Source organism: Chaetodon auriga, chromosome 21, assembly GCF_051107435.1.
Source record: "Chaetodon auriga isolate fChaAug3 chromosome 21, fChaAug3.hap1, whole genome shotgun sequence".
Classification (NCBI taxonomy): Eukaryota; Metazoa; Chordata; class Actinopteri; order Chaetodontiformes; family Chaetodontidae; genus Chaetodon; species Chaetodon auriga.
Genome location: NC_135094.1, coordinates 8953987 through 8970943, shown reverse-complemented (window position 1 = coordinate 8970943; position 16957 = coordinate 8953987). Strand labels below are relative to the sequence as shown.

The window sequence follows — 16957 nt, the reverse complement described above, 5'->3', positions numbered from 1 at the left end:
GTAGACTGTCTCGAAATGGAGGAAGAATGACATCAAAGTGTTTGAGGCCAACTTTAGGGAGAATGAGGGAGGACTCAGGGTGCTGCCAAACTGGAAACTTACTATGTTCAAGGGTCCAAACACTCAAATTACAATGGTTTCTCATACCACTTGACACTTTTGTTTTTATTTGCCCAAGCTTTGAGTCTGAAGCTCTGAGATTTGGGTTGCATTCCAACAGAAGAACAAAAAAACAGAAGAACAAAATCATTTTAGGTACCACTTTCTGTTAAGGAACCCATAGAAAGGGCTTATTTGTCTCAGTTCACTTAAATCGATGTTGATAAGTCATTTACTAATTTACTAACTAGAACAATAATTAGAGCAACTTTTGGGTCACTAGAGTATGAAAAATAAAGTCAGTCAAGTCAGAGTCACTTTCTAAAAAGTCACCAAGCCTGTTGTTATGAAGGCTAGTCAGTAATAAAGACCCATAAACCATCAAGTCTGTCATTAAAATCTGTTAGTAACTCATCAATAGAAAATAATAAATATCAAGTCTGCAGTTATAAATGTTCATAAGTGATTGATAAACAGTAATTAACACAAAGCCTGCAGTTAAAATTGTTTGTGATTAATAACTAATAATAAACACAAAGTCTGCATTTATAAATGTTCAGTCCATTGAACCACAAAGTCAATATTCTGTAATTAATCTTTTAGTCCATAAAACATCAGAAAATTCTGGAAAATGCCTCTTCAGTCTTCAAAGTGCCTGTTTTGTCCAGCAAACTAAATTAACTAAGTCTAATGTACAAAGAGTAAATTACATCTGAGCTTCTGAAACCAGTTGAATTTGTCTTTTTTTCGCTCCATAATTGATTATCAAAGTTAATAGAGCTCATAATTGAGCATGAATAGATTATTTGACCATTGATAAAGCCATTAGATATGTCTTATAAACTTAAATGAAAGGCTGCCATTTATTCATCCAAAGCTGTGAGCAGCACAAATGATATTTCCTCAATATGAAGTTATAAATTATGAAATTATGAAGTCCCTGCGTCTTAATTAGACGTCTCATCTCTGCGTGTGGACGTGTTTGTGTTTGTTGACCTCGCTCACATGGGGTTAATGCTTTCAGTGCGAGTGTTTTTCTTTTTCTCTCATCAGATGAATATCTTTTACCATGAATGCTTTGTGTGTATGTAACGCTCATGTCCGCAGACATTGACAGTAACATAGTGTTTGTTTCTAGTCGGAGTACTTTTATCAGTTTTCTGTACCAGCAGTGAGTGCATCGAGCCTACGTGGGCAGAGCCTATCCTTCAGTCGCCACGCCGTTATAGAAACACAGCATGTTGCCTTCCTCTTCCGACGGTATAGGCTTGTTTGTTTACCGAAGTGCTGCTTCTCTGGAACATCTATCGGGGAAGAGGAAGATCCACGGCGAGCTTTGGACTACAAAGACGGAGAGAACAAAGAAGACGAACTGCCCGCAGCCTGTCAGATCCAGTCAGAGCAACCCAAGGATAGTTCCAGGCGTCAATCTGAAGCCTCTCAGAACAGGAGCGGGCTGCAGAGAGCCCCAGCGTGCACGGCTAACTGGGCTGCCTGTGTCACACGGCTGTATGAACACGTTAACAAGAAGGCAGCAAACAGGGACACTATGTGATGGCCGCCTCAAAGCACCAAAATGACGATTCCAATGTCGGCCCGTGGACACTTCAAAGTCCTGCACAGATTTGGGATTTCCATGCCTAAAAATTACCTTTAAAGCAATTAAACTGGCAGAAGTTCTACTTTAGGAACACCTCCGGATAATTGCGCTGTCGGATTTTAGCCTTTGTGCCGGAGCTGCCCAAATTTCTATTTTTATCCACTCATCCTCACAGACAGAAAATGTAAAAATCATAATCCGCAATAGAACATTTATAGAGGCCTACAGACTGTCGGAGTCGGCTTGTTTCTCCTCTGTCAGTGTGAAAGTAGGCCATGGGCTTCAGAGACAGTGAAGGAGGAGTGATGTAACCAGGGACCTATGGAGCATGTGTCTGTTGTTTTCTCTCTGGATCCCTGCAGCACTCAGACCTTCTTGATAAGCGTATGGATCTGGGTTTTGTTTTTGTCAAATAGAGTCAAATTGTAGAAACGGCTTCAAACGAGCTGTTTGAAATATACTGTCTGCTGTCCAGTATGTGGACAGTGATTTTCAGTCTTCAGGGGACGTTCAGGGTCTTCTAATGTAAAAGGCGTAGGATTTTCTTTCTTATAGTTGCTGCCACTTCCTCTCACATACATGATGTGAATGCGTCTGTCCTCCTCTCTCCGTCTTTCCTGATGTTAATTAACTGGACTACCTTCCCAGAGGGCGCTCGACGATGGCTATTTTTGTCCCTGTGCTCCCTATTGCATGAACCGATGCCTCACTGTGTCGTACAACATGCATCTCGTGCCTTTTGTCACAATAATGCGATGATGCATTTGAGTCTGTCTGCAACTCGGAGCGTCACTTCTGTCTTTTTCTTTCAGAGGATGCATTTAATTTTAACTCCCAACAGGTGACATCGCTGTGAAATGACACTAAAATAGCATTTCAAGTCGAAAGAGGTCATTTTTGGTCTCACTAAGTGGAATTTGTTGGGATCAGCGGTGGAATGTAACAAAGAACATTAACTCAAGTTATAAGATCAAGTACAAATTTGAGGTACTTGTACTTTGCTGCCACTTGTACTCCTTCTACTTATTCGACAGCTACAGTTTTTCGTTACTCAGAAAATTATGTTTTTGCAAACAAAATATGTAATAATCTCATGAACTTTTGTATTATTTTCTACATGCAAGATTAAAAGTGCTGTGCTAAGCTTACCGTCCGCTGTACTTTATATTCAGTGGACAGATGTGAGGGCAGCATTGATCTTCTTATACTTTCCACAATAAACACTAAGTGAAACGATTGATAATGCTCTTAATGCAGGACTCTGAACAGTATTTTTGCACTGTGGTGCTGATACTTGATACTTGTTGATACACCACTGGCGTCCGTATGCAAAGCAGCCTAACCTCACTTGTTTTCTCTCATCGTCTCTTCCAGTCTCCCAGTCCAACAGCAGCCTAAAGAAGCACCGGAGCCGGAGCATCTTCAGCCCCTTCTTCTGCTGCTTCCGCAACTACAATGACTACCACGTGGAGCCACCACCCGCCAACAACAAGACACTTTCTCTGCCTCCGCCGCCAGAGGAGAATGGCAGTCCTCCCAAGGTGAAGATCATTTTTCTCTCTCATCATACTTGGCCAGAGTCCAAATTACCCTTACAAACCCTTGTGGGAATTAGTTAATACTGGACAGAAATCCTAGTTTGACTGGAGAGATCCAGTAACGAGTAACACTTGTTTGGTTTTGTTACAGAGAGCTTGTTAGGGTTTGCCTTTTCCTGCAGAGAGCTGAGGCCGAGGCGCTGTGCAGCCTCGCCGAGCTCCCTCCACAAATTTTTCCAGCTGCTTCAAACCCGTTGAACCCAGAGGTTGTTTACCATCCACTGCTTGAAAATACGGGCCCGCTTCCCATCTTGCATTCTTCGATATCTGCCTACGCACACAACCGCACACACAAAATAACACACTGAGCACGCTGAGAAGCTGAACACACACACACACACACACTCGCTCGGTCTTTCTGGCGCATGCTCGCACAAGCTTGCACAAGTCTTACCGTGGACCCATGGCAACGCATGTACGCACGCACACGCGCACACGTACTGCTGCTTCTTTAATCCCCATAAAGTGGGCCTTGTGTGTGTCCGCTGTGATGGATTGCCTGGCACCCACGCCTCCCCCTCTCCTCACACACACTCTGACCAGTGTAGTGAGGATGTGTGAAGCGAACGTTCTGGCGGCGGAAAAGGCGCCAAAACCCCCGAGCTCCTCCGCAGACACGCCGTTCCGCTGCCAAGGCAGGTACACGGGCGCTATAAATGGAGCGGGGCCGTATCACATTTCCACTCCTGTTTACCTGTAAATGTCTCTCGTTCAGGGGAGGAATGTGTGGCCCTTTACAGACACCATACATGTGGTCACCGCTGACCTGCTCCGGACCCCCTACTCAACAAATGAGATCCCATTAATTCCGAGTGAACCTGGCGAACCTCGCCATAAAAAGCCTTGTTATAGTGCGGGGCTGATTTTCGAGCTGGGTCCACGCCACCGTCCCTCCCAGCAGTGTACTGTTGCTGGATTTCTGGCCAGCCGTGTTTGTTACTATGGCAGCTCTGTTTGTTTTTGAGTGAGTTGTTCTCACTTTCTATCACGGTGTGTACTATACGTCCCTTTTTCTCGGTCCCTCTCCCTCTTTTTCTCCCCACGCGTTTGTTGACAGGAATACTGATGCTGTCGATTTCTCCCTCGCAAAGATTTTTCACTGTTTTTTCTTTTGCTTTCCTGCTTCTTTTTCTCCCCCCCAATCCTGTTTCTCTCTTTCAATCTCTTTCTCTTCTTCTCTCTTATTTTCTCCAGTGTGACCAGGTCCAGGTCATCCCCATCCCCAGTGTATGTATTATTATCTTTCATTTTTCTTCATCTCGCTCCATCTCGGTAACCTCCTCCCCGTGCATGCTGTGCTTCATCATTCTAGCTGCATGTGGATGTTGACACAAAGGTGATTTTTCTTTGCTCTCAGATGAAATTCTGGTTATAAATACAGCTTTCAGTGCTTTGCTTTTTGTTACTTAACCTCCACTCTCACAACTGGTGGAAAGAAGCAGTCCAGATCCATTTAATATCATATGGTTTATTTGTGCCTTTGTCCTGCTGTCCTTTTCTCCCGTGTTCGTCCAATCATAGGCGCAGAGCATGAGATTGATTTACTTATTACATCAAATGTATTGAATCTTACGCGCGACTTTTTCAGCTGCAGTTTTGATCTGCAAATGGATGACCCACCCTTGATTAAATTAGCTATTTGTCTGTATTGAGAAAGACCACATTGTGATCATGCACTCAGTGGTCAATGGACTACTGTTGGTCCCTTCGAAGGGGGCTTGGTTTCAGTGATCTGCACTTCATCAGACGTTCACCAGAGAGGGAGATTTATCTGATCCCTGCTTTGTTTGTGCTGAGACTGCAATTCATTGAGCTATTTTGCAATCTATGTGGTCCCGTGGTTTACTGTAATTTAGGATATTCACACTCACAGCATCCCACCGTCCCAGCCAAGCTTTAAACTATACCACCCAGCAGACACCTCCCTTCAATGGCAGGAAGAGCATGTGGCGACGAGGTCTGCTCCGTCATTATTCCTGGCCGGGCGAGGACGACTTTTAAATAACTCGAGCTGACCTGGGCAGGTTACATCTGCGTCACTCTTTACTTTAACGCAAGCGTCACGGTCACAGCACCACGTCAGAAAGCACCAGAGATGCCAAAAGCTCATCACACAGGCATGTAAATAAACAGTATCACTTTACTTTAACCCTCCCGACTTCGCATTATCATTATATAAACACTTAAGAAAGGGTTGTAACACATTATAATGTACTTATAATACTAAAGTGAAAGTACAAATACCACACTGTGAAAGTACTTAATTTAAAGTAATAGTTTGTTTAACTTAAGATGTAGGAGTATGAGACTGCTGCCTCACGGTGATCGAGTTAACTCATTTCCTCTCAGTCAGTACGATGCTGTGGTTCACAGCTGTCAGGTTGGGATAGCGCCCCCTGACTGTGGCCTCAGCGGAACTTTTTTTTTTTTTTTTTTTTTTGCTTTTATCACCGTGTGCCTCCCTGGTGAAAATGTCAAGGTCCCAGTCAGTCTGTCTTTATTTGCTCAACCTGCATGTGTAAATCACATTCATCACGGCCTGCCAGGGTGTCATTCAGTGTCCTTGCTCACAGGGAATCCTTCCTGTGATAACATCAGCATGCAGTCCCGCCATAAGACATGATAAATACAGTGAAAACACGCACAGGAACACACATACATGCAGGAAATGCCTGGCATACTGAGCAGCAGCAGAAGCATGGTTTTGTGTAAGATTGACAGAGTCCTTGCTCCTCACCTCTATATAGATCTGTGTGTGTGTATGTATGTGTGCATGGATGTATATGTGTGTGAGTGTGTGCCCCCTGTGGCCGCACCATCTGCCCCGTGCCTGTCTGTAACCCCAGGCCTGCTTGGCAGAGGACACAAGTGTTTCTCCTTTTTCCCCCCGACCCTGAAGGCAGCACAGTCACAGAGCTCAGTCAACATGAGGTAATACAGAAAATAGCAGCGGGGACTCGCACAGTGAAGCCACACATACAGCCACAAACCACGACAGCAGGCAAAGAAGTGACAATTTTACCAGCTAGACAGGTTTTGATATGTGATGGCATGTGAGCTGACGCTAAATGAGATGTCCCTCCAGCTTCTCACACAGGAGGATCTGCTGCTTTCTGTCTTTTATCAGTTCAAATTAAATGTGTTTTGGAATCACGTTTCGTAGATTAAATAATTCCACAGATTATTGAGAAAAAAAAATCATTTTCCTAATTATTTCATCAGGAAAGGGAAGTCACCCAAAGTGTCCAAGTGAGCCATCATCAGTATGAGTGTGTGTGTGTATGTGTGTGTGTGTGTGTGTGCTTTGCAACCTGACAAGCTTCTGTTGTAAAGGCTGTGTGTTGTCTCTCCAGCCGCCAGCCAAGTTCCTCCTGCCAGAGGTCAGTATAGCAGACTACGGCAAGAACTGCGTGGTGATCGACCTGGACGAAACCCTCGTGCACAGCTCCTTCAAGGTATTTCACTGCAGTGCTTCTCTGCAACGCAAAGTGCACATTCAAGTAAACAGACACTTTTTACGTTGCAGCTGTGTTGTGCTTTTATTCCGTAACCTTAGAAGGATAATAGGATTATACAGAAATAAATCCTCAAGCTGCCATTCTTTGTTGTGAATGCGGCTACAATGGTGTGATGACAATTAACACGAGGCGCCGTTGAGCTCTGTCAGCGTCACTGAAGTACACGTAATCACAGCAAAGTGTGTCCCTGAGGGTGTTAGGGCTTTTATACATCAGTTACTCAAGAAAAGGCAAAAAAAAAAAGGTCTCACTGATAACAAGGTGCTGGCATGGCCACCAATACATCTTCTGTAGCATCGTGTAATTCATCAGCGTGCCTGGGATTTATCCTCGGCCAATCCAGTTGTTTGGCACGAGGTTCTGACAGTATCATCCGTGTCCTGTGAAAACCACGCAGAGCATCTCCAGAACGTCAGCTGTACACGAGCTCACGGCCTTAAACCCTTTAACACCAACTCTCCATCTAAGAGTCATCCGCCTACACGATAAAGCAAATGGATTATTTAGTTAGTTACAAGTTTTTATTGATTTATTACACTGTAAAAGACTGCCAGACTTTTTTGAAGCCTGGGAATACCATTTTTCCAAGGTTTCAGTGCTTTGTAGTTTACGCTGCTGTGCATATTTTACCTGGAAGCGCATGATCACAGTCATCTGAAACCGTATCTCAAGGTGAGAAGAGTTACAGGGTTTGATTAGATCAAGTGGTGGAGAGTTCTCTTTGCCCATGAAAGGACATTTAATATTTAATTTTAACACTCAGCAGGAGTCTACAGCCATGCTAGCAGCTCTGTGAGGCTCTCCGTACTTCAAGTACTTGGAGCTAAATGCTAATGTCAGCTAACATGTGCTTCTTTAAACACAAAATACAGCTGAGGATGATGGGATTTATACTGATCTTAATCATATTTGGGCTTCAACTAAATTATTGGACACATTAAAGTCTGGTGCTAGAGGAAAAGTCAGAAGATTAACAAAGTTACACAGTTTCATGGCAATCCATTGAACAGTTGTTGAGATTTTGGATCAAATTGGTGGACCGGTGCCTTCCACAGAGCGAGCACGGCTAACATTTGTGTGCACATGATTTTAACTGGATGGCAGCTTATGTAAGATGAAGTTTACTTGCTTGTTTTTGTGGCACCACCGCTTCATTTGGCAGCGTACAGTACTGTAGAGGGTGACTGAAGGTCATGTTTCTAAATCAAACTCGTGCTATTTCAAGAACAGTACACGCATTTCACTTTTTGTGCATTGGTCTTCACACAGTGCACGTTTAATCTTCAGGTGCCCCATCATACTATAAAATATGAGTTTGTTATTATGGTCTATTTTATTTTCAGCCTTTCCGGGATGCATCTGATTCAAATTGTACCTCACACCGACACACCTGGCGCACCTAGTGACCCACTTCGGCACAGCGCTGCCTCGGCCCCAGCTGATCTTATTACATCTGTGTGTAGTGTTTCTGTGCCTGTGTGCCTTTTGTTGTGTGTTAGAGGTGCGCAGCAAAACAGCAGAACGAGAAGCCGAAGACTCTTTTGTGTTTGCTCCAGGTTACTTCAGCAGTGAAAGGAAACCGTTTGCTGATTGAAATAAGTGCAGAGAAAACACTTTCCGTACATTTTCTTATGGAATTAATCTACTGTGGAAAGTCAGAGGGAGAGAAAAATGCACGCACACACACACACACACACACACACTGTACTGGACCCACCCATTACAGTCACATGCCAGCAGTACGGGGCCACACACACGTACATGCTCACCCACACACACCAGGGTGTGTCCAACACAGCGCACTGTTGCCTTGAATGACTGCGGGATGAATTTCGCAGAAGTCCTGGATCTGTTCTAATAGTCTGAAGGGTTTTATTTTCTCTCCTGACAAAACAAGTCAGAGACTAACACAGGACCCCCCCCCCCCCCCCCGGTTGATAAAGCTTCAGTTGCACGCCGTATATATTCAGTCCATCAAAATGCATTTAGTTCAGAGATCAGTATGCAGTATGAAATGGATTCAGGCGATGCAATAAATGAAAATCAGCTGGGAGAGGATAAGAGCGAAACAGAAAGCGACACGCACGAAGCGTTTGCAGTTCCGTTCAGAAGCCTGCGGGATTTCCTGTGGATCTCCTTTTTTTTTCTACAAGTGAACTTAGGAGGTAATTTCGGATGAAAACATACAAGCTAGAATTGGACAATTAGTGCAGATAAACAGGCAGAACTGACAGGAGACACTTTACATCGTGCACAGATGGATGTAGATTAAAAAACAAATGTTACATAAGACATCACATGCTTTATCCTGTATGTTATGGATGCAAAGATGATTCCTGCTCGAGGATTAGATCCAGTGTGCTCAGACGATATAGCCTACTGTATGTAATAGTGATAATAGTAAGGTCTATTTATAGAACACTTCTCAAAACCAGTGTTATAAAGTGAATCACAGAGATAAAAACTGAGAAGGAAAAAGACAGAAAAACACACATGGACAAAAAGTATCTGGACACCTGAACGTCAAACTCATACTGCATGTGATTGCTGCACGTCTCAATCCAAAATCATGATCTGCTGCTATAACAGCATCCGCTTATCTGCAAAGGCTTTCCACAAGATTTTGGAAGCTGGCTGCAGGTTTTGATCCCATTCAGCCACAAGAGCATAAGTGACGTCAGGCAATAAATTCTGGCTCACTCCACTTCATCTTAAAGGTGCTGAATGGGGTTGAAGTCAGGTCAGAAGCAGAAAACCATGGATTTATGGATCGTACAGCTTTGAAACTGCTGTTTAAACACACTATTGTATGAAATATTGTCATCATGCTGTAGCGTTAAGATTTACCTTAACTGAACCAAAGTGCACAAAGTACACAGAGTGAGGCCGCCTTAACCCTGTGAGGCTGAAAGTCTTAAAGCGTTATGTCAGATTAAATGACGACCTTAGAGCTGAAACGATAAGATGATTAACTGGACAGAAAATCAATTGACACCTATTCTGATAATCAATTTATAGTTTAGGTCATTTTTTAAGCTAAAATGCAAAATTCACCCCTTCTTTACTTGCAGTCTTCCATGATGAGCTGAATATCACTGGATAAAGTAAAGGCTGAACGAAGCAGAACTTGTGACATTTTATAGATGGTAAAATTAATCCTCAATGGACAGAAATAATCTGCATATTAATTGATAATGAGAATAATCGTTAGCCGCAGCCCTAAAAGGCTTTTAATGTATTTTTTCTGCGCCTGTAGAATGTGTTTTTCTGCATGTGGACAAACCTGCTGTAGTGAGATGTGGAAGTGTTTTTCAGAGGCAGGTTTGAACATTAATGCCAAATGACGACCTGCTGGGAAATGCATGTATGTAACAGAAAGCCTGGACCACAGCCAGTCTGTGATCATCACTTGAAGCAACCCAGAAGACGTTCCCTCCGTCCCGTCTGTTGAGGTCAACGCTGGTTCGGCACAGATCCATAAAACACTCTCCGTCCTCCCTGTTTACTTCGTCCCTCTCCCTCCATTTCTCTCGCTCATGCATTCCCCCTCTCGCCCTCCTCCATTTCCATATCTCTCGCCGTCTCGGATCCCGGCCCATTACAGAGCAGCGCGACGAGCAGCTGTTGTGTGTTCAGTCTTCAGATGATGGAGTGATTCAGCAGACGAGCGATAGGCAGAGGCCAAGTCTGTCTCTGCATCTCTTCCTCCATCTGTGGCTCTCTTGCCTCTTTCTCCTCTCTTTGTGGAAGTTGGACCAAATACTGCCTGTTTGTTCTCTCCTCTGCCTGTCACTGGTTTGGCTCATTACTGGTTCTGTTTTTAGACAGCCAAGGCTACAGTCTTTTACTGGTGTAAACATTAACCAGTGCTGAATATATTACAAACCTGATCCACAGAAGCGCTTGCATCTGCCTTAGGATGGATCTGCAGGCTTTGATTGTGCATTGCTTCACGCTTGCATCACACAGAGAGACCAAACATCTCCAGTACAGTAGGTCTATTGTTACTCTGTCACTACCATTATGGTCGTATTAGACAGATTATACAGGTGACAAATGGAAGGTCAAAGTGCTGCATTTCGTATTCCTGCTGCAAACACTCCCTCTGTTGGATGGCATTGAACTGCCTGCTGACTGTAGTTTCATGCCTGAAGGCAACAAGCATTGAATTTACACATACAGTATAATCATCAGGGATGTGGGGAATGTTTATATTCAAGGACAGCTGGTTTAGAGTTCATTAAAAAGATGTCACAGCGGTTTTATGGAAACATGAATGCGTCATTATAAGACCTGAAGCCGAGGCTACCCTCAAAACAAACAGGCAACACTTTACTCTATGTCTCCCTGTTGAGCATCTATAAATACACAAACATGTAATAAACGGTTTGTAACACTCTGTAATGTAGCTGAACACAGCTATACAGACATCTTCATTTTTTATTAATGTGCTGTGACCAATTAAAACTTCCCCTGTGAAGACATTACAACAGCTTTTTACTATATTGTTGCTCATTATCTGTTTATAAAGCAGCCTCCACTTATGGATGCTCACAGCAGGAGTTATACTTTTTAATATTACATTACTGTGCATATATGTACCTTCTTATAAATACATTACAGGGTGTTATAAATCCATTTGTTTATTTACTGCCTGTGAATGCTAGGGGACTTAAAAACATTGAAATGCAGTTAGCCTAATAGGCTACACATGCTTTTTAGTCAAAGTTGACCCAATTTTTTAAATGTTTTACAATGTAAATAATATTGTGCTATAGAAATGTGTACATAGAAATACTGCATGTAAAAAAAACAAACAAAAAAACAAAACAAATTAGCTAGTTAAGGCTAGCAGGTAACAGAAGTACAGCCACAGTTAGCCATAGCTAAAGCTAATTCACAGACTTCTTCTGACCTGTTTTCTAATTGAAAAAATAATTCTGGTTGTTTGTCATACCACATAAAAAAGGTTGGTAAACGTAAACATAATGGAGAAAAAAGTAACTTGCTAAAAGTAGCCTAGCTTAGGTGCTAACTGTCTTTTTGGCGAAGGGAGGGAACGATCATCATAAAAAGGCATGAAGTTAAAGTTTTGCTCCTTATGTAGGCATTTTGAAGGCTAATTAGCCTTCAAACTTCAAACCCTTTTTCTCGACTCCACTGTAGTTACTGTCTGTCTTTGTAGGGCAGGCTTACAGATTAATAATAGATGATAACTTCCTCAGAATAAAGCACAGTCTATGATGCAAAGTCATCTCAAGCATTACTTTCCAGAAGAGCAGTGTTGTTGCAGATTTACCTGCATCCCCTTAAATATCAGCAGATGAATTACTGTCAATTCAACTGATGAAACAATACTTCCAGATAATCCTCTTCTCTTTCTTGTCTCTACAACAAACTATCCAAACAGCCGACAGCCGAGCTCTGACGGAGAAGCTTCCTTTGTGCTTCTTAAAACTCTCAGAAACATTTCTTCTCTGTCTACTCTGTCACCTGTTTTTCTTCCTCTCCCTCTCTGAAATGACACCGCCCTGCCTCCCACCTAATCCTTTCATCCTCGTCTTCACGCCCTCCACTTGTCTCCCGCCCACGCCCCTCCAGCATCTATCCTCCTCTACCTCCTGCACCTCTCCTCTCCCCTTTCTTACGTTTAAAGATGACACAAGTCGCGCAGAGAAAACGGCGGCGCTCCTCCTGTCCGCGTTCACGTCTGTCATCTTGTGCAGCTCCCAGGTTTCTCCCCGGAGTCTCGCTTCTGGTTTTTATTTAACACTGAGACACGGAGCACGGGAGCAGAGGGAATCACATTATGCTGAAAGCCTCCCTAGTTTGCCTGGGGCACGTTGTAGGACTATTTTCTCTGGGTTTTTTTTTTTTTTTAAACCAAAAATATGGGCCTGTGGTTTAGCAGCTTCCTTGTCAGATTGTGCTGTTTTGAGCAGAAAAATACCACAAGTTTTGAATCCTTTCTCTGTTTCTTGTCTTCCTGCAGCCCATCAGCAATGCAGACTTCATTGTTCCAGTGGAGATTGATGGGACTGTTCATCAGGTACTGTTGCACTGATATGCAGGACTCCTGGAATTGGGCTTGAGTGAAATAATATTCATTAATTTATAAGATGTCCCTTGGAAGCCGTGGCTCCATTTTCTTTCCTTTAGCATTTATTATTCTCTGTGATCTCACAGCTACGTCAAAGGGGGGACAGTGCATTCGCCCCTCCCTGAGTTTGCTGCTTTCTGTTTTATTCTCTGTGTCTGCAAAGATAGACGGGTCGTGACGCGACTTTGCCACCAGGTAAACAAATGTCACAAAGCGAGCTGAAGATACTCCTGAGTGCGCAGCAGAGGAGATGCTTCACTGATTACAAATGTGTGTTTGAGAGGCAGAAAAATGGCAGCAGAGAAGAAGAAACAGAGGTTTCCACCTGCTTTGTGACATCTTGTAGATTGGATTAATGTGAAAGTTTGTCCTGTTTGAAACAGAAGCAGCTGCATTGTAGCTGTAACCGGGTTCAAGTAATCCAGGATAGGCTTTCTGTATCTGTCTTGGCCTATGCTTGATTACTTGCACTTGGGGGCAGCACCTAACCTACAGAGACCGACAGAAGAGGACAAAGACGAGCAGAAACGGCAAATACGGTGTTGTGAATCACTGGGTGCACAAACCGTTTTTTCATTTAACAGAAGAAGCCAAAGTTCTCAAATACATCAAAAGGAGTCCTCCAAGAAAAGTGCTTTGAAATCAGGGACTGTGGAGATTCTTGTTTGCGTCTTGCTTCAAATATGCAAGTATCGCACTTTTTTTCAGGATAACCAGGGCAATTTTTAAATTAAGAAATAGTTGATGTGAATAATTGCCTGCAAGATTTTTAATGAATTATATATAAATAGACTGGGGGTTCATCTGGAAAAAACTCAACTACATTGTAAATGTACCAAATGTGACAGCTCATTACAAAACAGTCATCCAACTGATCAGTGAAACAGACAGCAGCGATGAGCTTACAGCCGCCTCATAACTAATAAACCGCACATTAACTTTGACAAAGAGCAACAACATTCATTCAGAGTAACTCTTCCTCAGGTTTTACTCACGTTAAATCATGTACTAGCTTCTCAGATTAATGGTCAAAGGTCAAACCTAGAATCTAATCAGTTTATTGGAGAAGTAACACAACCAGTAAATAACAGGCAACTCGCCAGTAAAGTCTTCACAGACTCTTCCCCCCCTTACATATCTTGGCACCCAATAAAACTTTTATGCTCATTGCTTGGATCACCAGAACACACAGGGAAGAAGGGTCACAACCAGGCACCATGACTCATTTTTCTGATAAGGACCAGAGCGATTGATATGTCGGCTGATAACGAGATACACGCATCAGCTCATCTCATTATTACATGTGAAAAGATAAAAAGTGACGCTCAGTTTGTTGGATTTAAACGAGCCTGAATCAGATGAAACTGCAGCACTGGACAGACAGAATCACGTGACATTTAATTTCTAATTTCCTAATTTTTTACTTGTTTTACTGGAAACATCTGACGGGGCAAATCAAACCTCATGGCGGCCCAGCTTTGCTCCACAGGCCTCGCTTTGGGCAACCCTGGTACATGTGCTTTGGGTCAGTGGTTGCAGGTAGTAGAGGTTATGTCTCTGATGTAATGTGCATGTGTAAAAACATTATCTCTGACCAGAGTTCATGAGCAGGATCACTTCATGGCTGAGGCTGTTTGGGTAATCAGAATCGTTATCTCGCCTCAGCACATTTTGGTTGGTGCCAAAGAAGTATGAAGGTGTGATAGCCTGACTTCAATATGACCGGTGTGTCCCAGCTGACTTCAAAGTTGTGTTTTTGTGTGTGTCTTTGCTTCAGGTGTACGTGCTGAAGAGGCCCCACGTGGACGAGTTCCTCCAGAAGATGGGGGAGCTCTTCGAGTGCGTCCTCTTCACAGCGAGCTTAGCAAAGGTCTGTTCACACGCTGAGGCTCTGAGTCCACGTCACAGTGACGTACACACACCGTGCTAACCTGATTGTTCTTTCTGTGTTTTTGGGTTCGATCAGTATGCCGACCCTGTGGCGGACCTGCTGGACCAGTGGGGGGTGTTTCGCACCCGGCTCTTCAGGGAATCCTGTGTTTTCCACAGAGGAAACTACGTCAAAGACCTCAGCCGGCTGGGCCGAGAGCTCAGCAGAGTCATCATCATAGACAACTCACCTGCCTCCTACATCTTCCACCCTGAGAATGCAGTAAGTGCTTGATGTTGAACGGAATAATTGTGACCTGAACAGGTGGAGGCCTGATGATCCCGATCGTGATGATCCTGGATGTTGCGTTTAAACAGCAGGAAAACAGTGTCACTTGATAGGGGTTTCCAAAAATAAGCACGTAACGAGCTTTTTTCTCTTTCACTCTTTGACCTGGTACACTGGTGCCACAGAAACAAGTTAGTTATAAAGTTAATAATGAGGGTAAATGATTATATCTGCGAGACATTGTCAGAAGTAATGTGCACTGTTGTTTTAGAAACAGCGCTGAGCCAGAGGCAATGTTCCCAGTTTGTTAGATTTCTCTCCCCTGGTGGGAAGTTGCTCAGTGGAGCTGCTGCCACTCTTCATGCCTTTGATGCATTTCCCCTATTAATTATTTACACAAGACTCGCACCATCTCCTCACCTATAATGCAACACTTTAGCATCCGCTGTCAGCCGAGTTTTCCTCCCTTCATCATATGAATTCAATCTGTCTCTCTCTCTCTCTTTCATCTCTCCACAGGTCCCGGTGCAGTCCTGGTTTGACGACATGACGGACACGGAGCTGCTGGACCTGATTCCTCTGTTCGAGGGCCTCAGTAAGGAGGAGGACGTTTACAGTCTCTTACAAAGCCTGAGGAACAGGTAGCAGACGGCGGCTCCAGCTGGTTCTTCCTGCCTCAGCCCTGCTGCACAGAGGCCTCACCTCGCTGCCCCGGCCCCGCAGCCCGGCTCCCGTCCTGGGAGTCCCAGCGTGGCCCCGCGGTGTGAGGACTTCAGGCAATTTTTCCGGCCATAATCGAATCTAGAGACAACAACTGTATGGATTCTTAGCATCTCTGCATTCTTGGACTCTTTGTACAGGACTCCTACTGACAAAAGATTATATTACTGTATGTACATACTATATGTTTCTAAGAGCAAGACATACATAAAGTAATTTTTCTATCAGAGAGGAGGTTTTACTATTCTATCAAGTAATATTTTAGTTACCAAAAATAACCGAGTAGACAGAAGGAAGAGTTTTTGGTTTCTTTTTGGAGAAATGGGTGACCTTTTGGTTTGTTTGTTTGTTTGTTTGTTTTTGTGTTGAGCTGTGCTATGCAGGCTGTTGTTTCCCGTCTGACCTTTTGTTCAAACAACTGTGATTTATCTTCTCTTACAGAATGAAGTGCCTTCATTACTGTGCTGATTTTGTTGTGTCGGGTTATGGGGTGCACATTTTTATGCTGCATATTTACTCAAATCTCCAAAAAGCATATTAACTAAATCCTTAAATTGAAAGTTGGGAAACAGTCTTTGGTAATTGTCATTTAATCTGAGAAAACAGAAAATAATAATTTCTAGAAATGTATCAGCGAGCCTGTTAGAGCTGGATGGTCCTTTGCGTTTGAGTTTAGTAACATTGAATTGTTAAATTTACCAAAGATTTTTACAATTCAATGTGATTTCTGGCTCATTTGATCTTTGACAGTGACTGTAAATTGATAACCCTAAAAAACAATGAAACCCCTCTTTAATATTAAAAAAAAAAGAAGAAGAAACCTTTGTGATGACATCACCGTCCACCAATAAATGTTAAACTTTTGAGGAGAATATAATAATTAGCTTAGATTACATGAAATTCTATTTATTGGGGGAAAAGGGGGTCGGGTGCATTGTAAAGACTGCTGTTGAAATCGTACTGTACAACATTATTAAAGTTGCAAGTTTGCACACTGTCAGTTTGTACCACAGTGTAATGACTTTAACAAAGCTGCCATGATTCATATTTTTATATTAAAATGGACTCTTAATGACTGAGTAATGACAGTTAGCTACCAGCTGAAGAACTCGGTGGAGCGTTTAGCAGCTGGAGGGTCAAATATTTCCCTCAGGAGTTGGTGGA

General features: G+C 43.1%; 1 protein-coding gene across 2 annotated transcripts in view; it reads left to right on the top strand.

Annotated features, from left to right (window-relative positions):
* Positions 1–16793, top strand: part of ctdspla (CTD (carboxy-terminal domain, RNA polymerase II, polypeptide A) small phosphatase-like a) — a 31879-nt gene extending 15086 nt beyond the window's left edge. The window contains exons 2-8 of one of the 2 annotated variants that reach the window (XM_076761513.1): positions 3074–3240; positions 4492–4524; positions 6651–6752; positions 12808–12864; positions 14693–14785; positions 14882–15067; positions 15593–16793. In XM_076761513.1, the coding sequence (XP_076617628.1) occupies positions 3074–3240; positions 4492–4524; positions 6651–6752; positions 12808–12864; positions 14693–14785; positions 14882–15067; positions 15593–15718 (764 nt within the window). In that variant the 3' untranslated portion in view covers positions 15719–16793. The remainder of the gene's footprint in view (positions 1–3073; positions 3241–4491; positions 4525–6650; positions 6753–12807; positions 12865–14692; positions 14786–14881; positions 15068–15592) is intronic. The other variant, XM_076761514.1, reaches the window with a different exon arrangement.
* The last annotated feature ends 164 nt before the right edge of the window (positions 16794–16957 follow it).